Here is a 13,773-nt window from a genome sequence, read left to right as displayed (position 1 = left end):
TGAGAAACATTTAAAAAATTCTTGTACAATATTCTAGAAACCCAGCTGATCTTATTTACAGAGTATAATGACATGAATGTGTCTCATTTCATTAGACTAAGCCTCAATTTATTATGAAGTTCAAAAAAAATAAAGACTTATCAAAAAATAAAAACAAAATCCCTGGATCAAGTTTAAATTTTCAAAGATGAATGTCATTGCCATTTTATACCAGCAAGGGGAGTAGTTACACTTTGAGAAGAATTCCATCTCTAGCACACTGAATTATTCTATAGGTCACTTTAACAAGACTAAAAAAATTGACTTTGGGGTGTAGCCACAATGGAAATGACAGATCATTTTAATGCAAGAGGAAAAGATTGGAAACCTTGACCCTCTAGATTACTTCAAACCTCAATGAGAAGGAGAAAAACACTTTCAAATCTGCTTATTAAAATAGTATGTTCTTGTAATTCAAACACTGGGAAAATATTTAACAGAACAGCTAAATTAACTGTGGGATGCCACTTTTCTTTGTTAATTATTTCTATACAAAAATAATAATGTACAACTCCTTCCCCTACAAAAGAGAAAGAATCCACTAACTGCAGTTTCTTTTTAAGGCATGAGAAGGACAGCATCAGAGTGTGCAGAATTTCTAAGTTGTTTGAATATCTGGAGTTCTAAAAGTAGGTAAGATTGGCAAAGAGCATTTTCATTTTCCTTACAGGATAAGAGTTTTTCAGCTGAGATTGCTAGGCCACAAATCTAAAAGTTTATGCTGCATTTTTTTTTAAACAAGAAATATCATCAGGTTCATCAATTCTTTTAAGATTTGTAAGGCTTCATTCTCACATAAGCTCAAGAAGGTTGTAGGAAAGTCTCTAACCCTTCTTACTAGCCTTGGTAATCCTGGATTTACAGAAAAGAATGTTCAGGCTGACAATGGGTAGCCTGCCCCTAGGCATGGGAGGCAAGTATAGGGCTGCCAATCTCAACCTTGATATTAACACAGCAGCACTTCCTTTTTAAAAAAATGTTTAAAGGTGAACAAATCTCATGTATTCATATATACAGATCTAGGAGCATAATAACGCTTTCCACCCTACCTCTTTCCCCTCCATGCTTCCACCCTCCCTCCTCCTTCCCTTCCCTTCCCTCTCTTTAATTTTTACAATTATCTACTCTCAGTCTATTTTATACTCATAAGGTTAAACATACACTAAGTAAAAAATTCAACAAATAGTAAGAAGAGAAAAAAGCACCACGTTCTTAATTTGCCACATTCACCAGAGAAGCTGAGCACAGCAGGAATCAGCATTGTGTACCCAAGAATATACCCCAAAGCATGTCTTGTATGGGATTTGGGTCCCCACTCAAGTCTGGGAGCCCCGTCTCTCCAGTCTGCTGCGCTCCTGAATGTGAGATGTGCCTGCCTCCTCTGGAGCCCAGTGAGCACAAGGACACTCTGCACAGCAGAGGGCACCTATGGAATGCAAAGCTCTAGGGAGTGACCAGGTATGCAGACTCAACTCCAGGTAGCACCTGCAGTGGTTGGCTGGGAGCAACTCTTCAAAAATCCCACTCCACTGCAGTATGTGCACAAAAGCAGCCCCCCACTCTGGAAAGGTGTGTCTTCAACATGTAAAACGTTTTACCCCGACTATATGTGTCCTATTCTGGTACATAAACCCTACCCAAAGGTTTTCTTCATGAATTCCAAGGAATATTTTTCAGCTCAAAAACACTGAGAAATGACATTGCACTCACAGAATAGAAGGAAAGTGGTTTCTTTTGTCTCCATACGTGGAGGCTTTCAGAAGTATAGGATGTAGAGTTTAGGAGATTTGAGGTGAACGTCTGATCCAGATCCCTATGTCTGAGCTGTTGCAGTCTGGGCTGTATTCTCACTGTCATACTCACAGGATTGACTCAAATTGACCACTGATTCACTGTACAGTAAAGGATTTTTAAGTAACAATGAGAAGAATGTGTAAACTAAATGCTACTGCACACACATTCCTAATTTTGAGTTTACCACTAAATGGACGTGAGTCTTTTGTTCTTCAAACTAAGTGGGAAATAGACCAAAAGACTCTATCTCAACAGCTACTAAGATTTTAATATATGAGCTATTGAGATTGTGATATATGTAAAGAGTAGAACTGAGGGAAAAGAAGAAAATATACAAATAACCCAGAAAGAGGAGAAATGCTATTTAAAGGAAGAAATGGAAGGAAGGTGTAGTTAGAGCCAAAGAATTGAAGTGGATAGATGTTTATCTCTGCATTTTGTCTTCAATGAGAGGTGAGATTCTCCCTCTGGCAGATGTAGGATGAAAGCTGTACATGAACCAGGTAGGAATAAAATGGTAGCTGCAGAGGCCATTGGGGTCTGGTTGGTATGGTACAGGTGACTGAATCACATGCAGGACGGGACTGATGTGCATGTGTGGTTTGGAGGGAGAAATCCCCACTGGAAACAGAATCAGGAGAAGCAGTTTTTGGTTCCTCCTACCAGGTGGAAGGCAGGGCTGCCTTTCAGCATGGATTGTGCTGTGTAGGGAAGTCCCACATGTGGGGAGTGGGGATGCAGTGGTATCCTGGGACAATCTACACAGTGGTAGATGACCACAGCTGAGTGAAAGTAACATACAGGAAACAAGTACTTGGAGCTGAGTTTTACCTGATTGATGTTGATATTCACAGGGGAGGGAGAAGAAAAAGCTTTGTGACTGTTCAACCCCTAATGAATCTCCAGAGTTGTATTTTCACAGGAACCTAGGATTTTCTCTGAATTTCCCTGATATTTAAGATATTACTCATGGACAATTCCTATATTCTTGAATATAGATCTTGAATAGTTATTAGCACCTTGCATTTAGTATATCCTTGATGGATAATCACTGAGTGAGTGAATCAACCGTGTTCCCAAATGAGGAATGTGTCTTCCATTAATTAAAATAGGAGTTAATAATGTGCAAGAAATTGCCTATATTTTCTTTATTACTGCCATTTGGCAAATTGAAGACTAGAGCTCTAGCAATTCGAATCTCCCTCTGAGGTGAGTTTAGTAACTATCAAGATAGATTTGGCAGCTCTCTTTTGGAGCCTCCAAGGCTCATTAAGCATTTTAAGAGGACACTGGACATTCTCTTGGTAGCTGATGCTATAACCCACTTCCAAGTGTGCGCAGAAGTGCAGTCGCAGTCTGCCTATGGCAACCGCAAATTCTGTGCTGAGGTTTAGAACTGGTTCTATTGGCACAAAGGATAGGTAGCAAGCAGTCTTGCTCCTTTATCAGTGGCTCAAATTCTACTTTTCTGTTCCAGAGGAGATGGGAAACACTTTTGCTGTCTCTTGTGGTAGGAAACAACAAAAACCCAGGTGGGAGAGGTGGCTGGGAACAGGCTGAGCAGTGCTGTCAGCCAAGGGTGGAAGGTGAGAGAACAGGAGGGACAGTTAGACACCTGGCTGACCACTGTCCCACTCAGAGCAGTAGCCCTCAAACTGGAGTGCAGCTGATGGTGAGGGCATCTGGCACTAAGCCTCTGGGGTAGGTCACTTAAATGACAATGACAAAAGCCTTACAATCCCAGGCTGCTGACTCTGAATAGGAAAGGCACTATTCAGCCAACAAGTATTGAGGCTGGAGAAGATCTCTAAACTTCTGAGATCTACACTGATCAACATTTCCAATTGTACCCACAATGGCACTGGCCCTCAGCCTCTAGTGTACCTGCTTGTGTCTTCCTAGATCACCAAATCATCATTTCGGCTGTTGTGAAGAGCATAAATATAAATATGGCTGTACCTGCAAAGTCCTATTTCCAGATGAGTTCTTAATTATGCTTGGAAATGCTTTTACATGCCTCTTTCTTGTTTTCCTTCCCCGTTGCAATTTCTTTTCTCTCTCCCCAGAGGCAAGTTCTTATTCACAGAGGAATAACAACCTAGTAGCTCCTGCTCATAGAGCACCTTTTATGTGCATACATAGCACATACTGGTGTTTCATGATTTCAGTAACCTGCGTAAGCTGCACAGTTGTATCCCTGTTTTATATATAAGAACCCAGTGAGGTCACTCCTTATATGCATTCTGGCCACTGTATTAGGCTGTTTCTCATGATAGAATATTTTATAGTTTATAAAGTGCTGTCACATTATACATTTTTCACACCTATGAATTCACTATTATTGTTTCCATGTTACAGGTAGTAACACTGAAATTTAGAGAGGCACATTCTATTATTCATGGAGGGTGAATTGGGATTCAAACTTGTGGTCTCCTTTTCTATATCTCAATGGTATAGTGGGAAGAAAATGGAAGCTCTGAGACATAAACCCACCTAGATTTCTTTATATCCACATTCAAACATATATATATATATATAAACATATATATGTATTTATAAATACATAATATGTGTATTTTATACCCATCTTTTCCTCCTGTCTCAGGGAGAAGCTGATTCTATTCTGTGTTTACAAGTTTTCTCCTTTGTCCCTGAGTGGTCTTGTTTATTAGCATGTCTTCACATTTCAACCTTTTGAGTTGAGCACGAGTTATTGTTTTTACAACCAGTTAAAGGGCGTCTGTTATTGGTCACATATGTTTCTAGACATCAAACACCGCTCTTCACCCACTAGGCACTCCACAATCCTAAGCTTGCTGTTTTTCTCCAGCAATCCATGTACATCTAGATCTCCATGCTTTTGTGTTTTTTAAATGTGTTCTCTTGAAATACCATCCTTTCCTCTACTTATTGGAATTCTATTCCTTAAGAATCAGCTCAGAGGTTATATCTGCTATGATTATTTCTCCTACTCCTCTGATGAGATTTAATGATGTATTCTTCATGTTCCCAGAACACTTTGCTTATTGGGAAATACATCACTTATTACACGAGGAAATTATTACTAATGAAACTGTCTCCATTTCAGTATGAACTGATGGGCTGCTAGCACAATGAAACAAGAAGAGAATTATATTTATTGCTATATCCCTTGATGTACTAGGCACTGCCCTTGGCTAAATGATTGCTGAATGAATAAAAGAATAAACAAATGAATTGTGACTCAGTTTCTATTCCAATTTTTCCAAATGCCCCAAGAAAGACGTGGTCTAATTTTGATCTTTTTTTCTTACCTCAAACCTTTGCTTTATGCTGGGAATTTGTCTTGTTTACTTTGTAAAAATACTGAGTTTCAAATGAAAAGATAAATGAAAAAGGAAAGGAAATGATCCATAATTTTCCTTGTGAAGGTAAATACACTGCTCTGATCCAGGTGATCAATGCTATGAATAAGCATTCAAACATTAAATTTTACATTTGCAATTTGTAAATGTAACTTAATAGGAATTGATCTTCTCCCATTAATAAATTCTTATGTTCACATATTACACAATAGGAAACTTCATTTGATTGGAATAATGAGTTTGGAAAAGTGGGGAGGAAAAGCCAGCCTGAAATGTGGAAGTCAGATTTTTGAAGGCAATGCAGTTTTATTTCTTTCAATACTACAATCTGCCAATAAAGCTTGTCTAAGGAGACAACCACTTGATAAAATGGATCCTTATTTTACAGCTGAATCTTTTTTGTCTAAGGTCCACTTATGCTAAAGCTGTGCAAACAATGTGTTCATTTAACATGGGTTACAGTGGTCTCTATATTTTGATTATCAAATCCATTCCTTACAGACAAATCAAAGGTAAGTTTCAGCTTAGTCTAGACCAAATGATGAAAAACTGTGAATCAGCAGTATCTGAGTTAACACATTTTTACTGCATTTATAGACGAAGACATTTTGAAAAATAAATATCCTAAGGAAAACCTTAAAAACAAAAGTAGAAAAATGCAAACTTTTTCAACTAAGATAAACATTAATTACTCATCAAGTTAGATATAACTGAAATTGATCTTGGAAACTTTTGATTTTTTTGTAAATTCCTGGAGGGCAAAGATTCTGGTCTGTGTTTTTCTCCTGACCCTCCAAGATTTTATACAATCTAATAGTGCCATCTAGCCTGTGCTTTCTAGTGATGGTTTTTGTTACTGAACAGGTGCTTAAAAAAACACTGTAAGGTTTTCATCTATTCCAGTTGTTGGTTTGCTTATGTATACAATACCTGAGACTCAAACATTATGAGAAGGCTACTCACTGATTCTGGGTACAGGTTGCAGATAACTCATAGGCCCCCATCCTGAAAAGAACAGAAAGAAAATTTACACTTGTGGAAAGCCAGCATATCTAAAGACGTCTGCAAAACTCTGTATACAAAGATGAGTTTAAAGTTCTCATATTTTATTTGAAACAAGGGAAATTGTGGGAGAAATACATTATGTCATCCTCTATGTCTCTGGGTTAAAAATACAGAGATGACAGGCTTGGGGTCACCTAGTAGGAAATCTGGTATTACTTTCAATCTGCACACAAGACAACTAGGCTTTGTGTCTGTGCTTTGGATGGAGCTGAAAACAGATGGGGTGAGTGCAGTTGGAAAACAGTCATTGCAAGGAAGATGATTTCCCTTGATTCTTCATGTTCTACTCCATAACACACCAGTGTGTTAATATCGTTACATTTTCCACTTAGAATCTTCATGTAAAATTGAATACCTAGAATATATACCTTTGGATAAAATTGGTTCTCAAGATAGAAATATCATGCGCATCTCCTGCATAGAGGATCATTGGTCTACTATTGGATACTTTAGATTGGGAAGCTCAGAAGAGTGAAAGAACTGAAATTGAACGTAAAAGAAGACTCTGAGGGAAGCAATCTCATGAATATCTAAATTACCCTGAAATTAATTGTAATTTATTCTGTAATGAGAATTGTAATAAAGAAATCTTAGAATTTTCCTTGAACTGGTGATTCCCCAGCCTGATATTCAGGAAGAGCTTCTTTCTGGCAGATGAAGTAAGCCAGATGTAATATAGTTTAGTCATTTTTTTTTAAGATTTATTTATTTGAGAGGCAGAGTTAGAGAGAGAGAGAGAGAGAGAGAGAGAGGAACAGTGTATTTCTACTTATTCAACTATTCTACTTGTTCAGTTGCTGGGAAGAGGCCAACTTCCACCTATCCTAGGAATCTGCAAGAGATAATTACATGACTCTGTAGCTTTTGGCTTTTTGGGTTACACAGTTCAAATTCTCCCCTTAAGTAACATATTCTGAATAAAATATATATTATACTATGCCACATTATTTTTAATATATACTATACAACTGTAATATAATATATACTATAATATATAGTATATTATTATTGGCCATTGTAGTCTATATTTTATACATACATATGTAATATTTTGCTCTCTATGTGCTTTTCATTTAAATAATTGTTGATAAAAACTTGAGGGGCTGGTGTTGTGGCATAATGGGTAAAGCTGCTGCCCACGACAGTCATCCCATACAGGCGCCTATTTGTGTCCTGGCTGCTCTGCTTCCCATCTATCTCCTTGCTAGTGCACCTGGGAAAGCAGTGCAGATGGCCCAAGTGCTTGGGCCCCTGCAAGCACTTGGGTGATCAGATAGAAGCTCCCGGTTTCAGTCTGGCCCAGCCCTGGCTGATGCAGCCATTTGGGGAGTGAACCTGTGGATGGAAGATCTCTCTCTCTCTCTTTCTCTCTCTCTCACTATCTCCTCTCTCTATATATAACTCTGCCTTTCAAATAAATAAAATAAATCTTAAGGGAAAAAAATAAAAACTTGAGCAAGTAGTGAATTATTCAGCGCAGTAGTTAAGATGCCACTTAGGACATCTGCATCCCATATTGGAGTGCCTGGGCTTGAGTCACAGCTCTGCTCCCAATTCCAGCTTCCTGCTGGCTCAAGTCACTGCCATTCATATGGGAAACCTGGTTTGTTTCCAGCTCCTATCTTTGGCCTAATCCAGCTCTGGCTGTAGTGGTCACTTGGGGAGTGAACCTGGGATGGGAATTCTGTCTGTCTCTTTCTCTGTCTCTTTGCCTCTCAAATAATTTTCAAAAGCATAAAAAATCTTACATTGAGGTGGTATGGCTGAAGCAGTGGCAACATAAAATCTCTGTTTTCTCTTGCTCCGTCTAAATAATCCACTCTCACTGTGGTTCATTTATAATATTGTCTTTTTAAAATCCCAATTAGGATAAACATCTTATTGGTTCCTTGCCCAAAGACATTTGTCCTAAGCACTTAATTTTACACAGATTCTCAGTGAAAAATATAACTGTAGATTAACACAATCTTTCACCAAATTTCATTCACTCTAAAATATACTAGTTTATACCTGCATCAAAGAAATATTATTCTATCTTTTAAATGATTTTAAGAATACAACTGAAGGCTTTTTGAATAGTGTTGTTATGAATTTCCTAGTATAAAGTATCAGCAGTCTTCTTGATTTAGTAATTTCTGCATTTTGGATGAAGGTATTTATAAGTCATTTATATAGCTCATCAATATGTAATAGGTCCTTTAGTACATCTGATCCCCATGGGTTGGAACCTGATATGTAACCCACTGCTGCAACCCACTTTAATGTAATTGCAACTCTATATTTACCTGTTCACCCATGTAACAGTAGTATGATTAAGGTCACACTTTCATGGCTTAGTGAAAAGAATATCATTTAGGCTAGAATCCAAAATCTTCCCCCATAAAAAATTGATTTTATCTAGCATATCATCATTATGTAGTCTGCCCATTAATCATGGAAGTAAATTAAATTGGTGTAGAAAAATAGCTATTCAAAAAGTCAAGTGCAGCTGCTTCCTTATCTCTTAATCTGGATAGTTGCTTATTGATTGTATGAGTGATTGTTTTAATCAGGTATTGCTTTTAAGGTCTCTGGCTTATAATATCAAGGCATTTCCTTAGAAAATGTGGACATGGTAGGCTCTTTCTTTCATCTCCATGCTGGTTCAAATGTAAAAGCTGTGCAACGTAATCTGCCAATTTCTAATGGGTCCTTGGAAACCTGGCATAAGGACATGTTAATGAGAGTGTACTCAGGTATTGGGTACTCTTCCCTGGTCTGCTTTGGCTGTGCATCCAGAACAGACTGAAGTATATTCATCAAATGCATGTTTCCCATGCTATATAGTAAACCTACTGAACACAGGTTTATAACTGTAACTTCCCCAAACCTAGTTTAGTGCCATGCAAAGTAAAATACATATCACATTTAACTTTTGAAATATATTTCTTAAAGGATCTGATAAAAAGATATGAAAAGTAAATGAAATTTTTGATTTTATGTATCCTCTCCTAAGGAAACATGTATTTTTCCACCTTCATAGTCTTATCTGTAAAGTGTATACTTCTTTACACGTTTTGATCTTCTAAATCATTGCTACTACATTAATATTTTAATGTAGTGACTGTCCAGGATGATTGTGTGACTCAGTCCACACAATCAGTGTAGACTAACTGATTAGCTATGTGGTCATACATTAAATAACTATGACTGTTTCTCCATCATCAACTATAAGCATGAATTTAAATGTCAGCAGTGGGGTTTTGCCTCGCATCACAGAAAGTAATTTGGCTTGGCCAGAACCACTGAAATTAGCCAAAATGTGAATTACATATCTAGTACATATATTCTTGTATTTAATATAGAATTAAGACTTAATTTAGTGGCATATGCAATCTAATCAAAGGGAATCTCTCCTCTTTATCCCTTTACTTTATTCTGAGCCATTTTTTGTTGTCTGTGGTGAAGCATGCTTCATCCGTGGAAACTTGGCATAAACACCATAATAAATGAATAGGAGTAGAACTTTGATGGAAAATTCATTTTTAAAAACATTAGCATGTCATTGAGCCCTATCATAAAGGTTGGAAAACCTCATGAAGCATGAATAACACAATGGGCCAGGTGAGAGAACACAATATGACCAGCGTGTACCTTTCCCAAAAGAACTCAAAGTAATTCTTGATACCTGATAAATTAATTAAGCTATTTATCATAATCCTTACCTAACAGGAAATATAATGACAGGGAGAGGTGGAGTAGCATCTAAGGCCACTGGCAATTTCAATTACATTTGAATGGGCAAAAACCTTGTTTTCAATGAATCAGGTGTTTCCTCTTCTGATCTAACTTTGCAGAAATGAGATAATAAATACTTTCTTAATTTTACACCTATATATTTGTATACAAAAAGTTAAAAATCACGAACTTCAAATCTTTTGCTATCTAATATTTGGTTGTTGGATTTAAAGTTATCCCAATACTTTCTTTCAAAATATTGATTTGGTCTAACCTTTATCATTTTTTCCTTTCTTGAAAAATTGCCTGGATGTACAATTATTAAATCAATAATAACCACAAGGAGAACTAACATGTGCTGAATGCTTATTAAATATCAGATAGGCCGGCGCCGCGGCTCACTAGGCTAATCCGCCGCCTTGCGGCGCCAGCACACCAGGTTCTAGTCCCGGTCGGGGCGCCGGATTCTGTCCCAGTTGCCCCTCTTCCAGGTCAGCTCTCTGCTGTGGCCAGGGAGTGGAGTGGAGGATGGCCCAAGTGCTTGGGCCCTGCACCCCGTGGAGACCAGGAGAAGCACCTGGCTCCTGCCATTGGATCAGTGTGGTGCGCCGGCCGCAGCGCACTGGTCACGGCGGCCATTGGAGGGTGAACCAACGGCAAAGGAAGACCTTTCTCTCTGTCTCTCTCTCTCACTGTCCACTCTGCCTGTCAAAAAAAAAAAAAAAATACCAGATATATTGTGGAGTGCTTTATGTGAACCTTATCTAATTTAATACATAAGAACTCCATGAGACTACTAACAACTGCATATGAAATGTAGCTACATGCTTTGTTTCTTAAATAAATCACACCAATAATCATCAACTATATTTGCCAATTACATTTCTATTAATAAGAAAAAGTTACAAAACAGAATCCTTCCAGATTTGTTTTTCTCTAATATTTTACCATTATCTCATTCCCAACCAATTCTATATAATTTCTTTTTAGTAAATGAACTTTGCTGCCTTTTGAAAACATTTTTGAGAAATAGCCATTCTCATTTATACACCCATGACATTGATTTACATAATTGATTATTTAATAGATTAATTGTATGAACAATTACAGTTGACACAGAAGGTCTGGGAATTGTGGGGAGCAACTCGGACTAGACTAAGTTACTGGAATTAAGACTTATTCTATGCATCTGCTCTCCCACAATATGGCGCTGAGAAGGGAGAAACAGCTTCTACACAGCTGCCTCCAGTTCAACCAATAAACTGTAGGACCTGCTCCTGATTGGAGGAGAGCAGCATACTCGGCGTGTGGGTAGCAGAGTTGGGATTGGTGGAAGAGGACTGTAAAGGAGGAGAGAGACAACATGCACCAGGAACATCTGAGGGAACACCTGTGCAGCCCCCGAGAGAGCCGGCCGGCGGTGTGCCGCTCCCCCGCCGAAGTGGGGAATGTGGCAGGGGGAACCGCCCTTCCACGGAGGTGGAAGGGACGGTAGCCAACCCGGGAAGAACCAGCAGCAAACCCGGGGAGGGCCGAGCAGACAAAAGAACAGCGGAGGGTCCTGTGTCGTTCCTCCACGAAGACGGGGAGCGACAGGAATGAATACAACTAACTCTTGGTCCATACACATCTCTACAAGTGGAGGCAGGCTAGAGGACACCTGGTGCTGAGCTGGGTGTGAGCATCAGTCAGTAGGTTATGTTGGGGGCAGAGAGACTTGCTCAATCAGGAAAATCATCTAAGAGGTGGCCAGTGATAAATAGTAATTCAAATGAGAGAAGTTGAATCTCACCATCCATTTCCTTCTGAACTTTGGGGTTTTGCAGGTTCAATTTTTTTTCTTCAAGTCTTTCTTTGGCTAAGGCTAAGCATCAGTTTTATCACATTTCCTAGTCTCCTAGATGGGATGATTTTATAGTAGTCCTTTAAAATGTCTCTGAATATATATGTTTTCCCATTAAGTATTAATGATTTCGTTTATGTTAAGTGCTTTCTATTTTTTTTCCTTGCCATTTTCCAATCTATTACCTTCTAGAAGAAAATTAGGAACATATGATTTCTGTACCTTCAGAAGGAATTCATAAAAAGGTTAAGATCTCAAATGGTGGGGCCAGTACTGTGGTGTAGTGGGTAAAACTGCCACCTGCAGTGCCAGTATCCCATATGGGCATCAGTTTGAGTCCCAGCTGCTCCAGTCTGATCCAGCTATATGCTATGGCCTAGAAAAGCAATAGAAAATCCTTGGGCCCCTGCACCCATATGGGAGACCCAGAAGAAGCTCTTGGGTCCTAGCTCCTGGCCATTGCAGCCATTTGGGGAGCGAATCAGTGGATGGAAGACATCCCCAACCCCCACCTCTGCTTCTCTACAACCCTGCCTTTCAAATAAATAAATAAATCTTTAAAAAATAAAATAAAAAAATCTCAAATAGATGTCTTTTCAATGAAATTATGCTAAATTTTTCAAAATGCTTGCAAATGGGACATCATTTTTCTGCACTTTCAAAAATAGCTATTTAGTTTTTAACTGATCTGGTTTTCAAATAATTTCAATCCTATGATTATATATGTTTTTTGAATTGATTTTTTTAAAAAAATATTTATTTATTCATTGTTTGAAAAACAGAGAGAGAGAGAGAGAGAGAGAGATGTATCTTCCATCTGCTAGTTCATTCCCCAAGTGGCCAAAATGTCCAGGGGCTGGACCATGACAAAGTAAGGAATCCTGAATTCTGTCTGGTCTCACATGTGGGTGGCACCACATGTGGTAGCACCACGTGAGTGGCAGGAGCCCATGTACTTGGGCCATCATACACTGTTTCCGCAGGCACATTAGCAGTGAGTTGGATCAGAAGTGATGCAACCAGGATTTGAACCCTTGTTCATATGGGAAGCCAGCATCAAAGTGGCGCCTTATCCCACTGCACCACAATGCTGGTCCCATGTGGTTGAGTTTTAAAGTGTTCTTTGTACCACAGAGTATCTTGTTTCAATATCTTTTTGGAAGGGGATTATAAACAATGGATTAATTATTTACTTTACATGAACCCATAGGTAAAAAGTTTATGGCTTAGTTCATTTTATAAACATTGTAAACTTAGTTAATTAATGAAAAGGAAATACAGCTTAAGAAAGAGAAGTAGGGGGAGATCCAATGCTAGCATTTGTGTTGAGTGCTTCTTTTGAAGGCATCTTGCATAAAGATGAGACTTATTTGAGGGAAGCAACTTCCTGTGCCCTAGTAGCTGCTAGATTTACTGATGCTGGTGCCAGTCTTGTGTGTGAGAGGATCTAGAACTTTATAACCAGCTTTTTATAGAATAAAAATAAAATTATATCCAGGGAGAGTCTGAGATACACAACTAGCCCAAGACGCAGTCTGTAAAGTGAGAACAGTGAAAAGAGACGGGAAGTTGGAGTTCCAGCCTGCTCCTCAGCTATCTCATGGGAAACCCATTCACTCAGCTTTTCTATGCCCTAATTCCCTTACACACAAAATGTCTGAATCTCCATTTCACATTTGAGAGTGTAGGAAACAAGGAAAAAAATAAAATGGGTCTTCATTATTATACAGTCACCACGTTTTACATATTTATGTGTATTTAATTCCCAGGGCCCCAAAGTGGTCTCCTATGTTACCTTTTGCAGTCCTCAGAGAAGTTCCTTAAATTTTATGGGTCTAGTGGCTGGAATGCTAGCCTGCCTTCATCCCACTGTGTCATCTCATCAGAAATCTCGCTCTCTAAATTCTTTCACTCTCACCTACGCTTGATTCAGTTCCAAATATATGTATACTCTTAGCTTTGACCTCTCTT

At 38.5% G+C, this 13,773-nt stretch overlaps 1 protein-coding gene across 2 annotated transcripts in view; it reads right to left on the bottom strand.

Annotated features, from left to right (window-relative positions):
• Positions 1-13,773, bottom strand: part of CHST9 (carbohydrate sulfotransferase 9) — a 306,919-nt gene that overhangs the window by 129,553 nt on the left and 163,593 nt on the right. For both annotated transcript variants that reach the window (XM_051851321.2, XM_070050355.1), the window contains exon 4: positions 6,141-6,182. In XM_051851321.2, the coding sequence (XP_051707281.2) occupies positions 6,141-6,182 (42 nt within the window). The remainder of the gene's footprint in view (positions 1-6,140; positions 6,183-13,773) is intronic.

This window comes from Oryctolagus cuniculus, chromosome 10 (assembly GCF_964237555.1).
Source record: "Oryctolagus cuniculus chromosome 10, mOryCun1.1, whole genome shotgun sequence".
Lineage (NCBI taxonomy): Eukaryota > Metazoa > Chordata > Mammalia > Lagomorpha > Leporidae > Oryctolagus > Oryctolagus cuniculus.
This window is presented reverse-complemented; position numbering and strand designations above follow the sequence as displayed.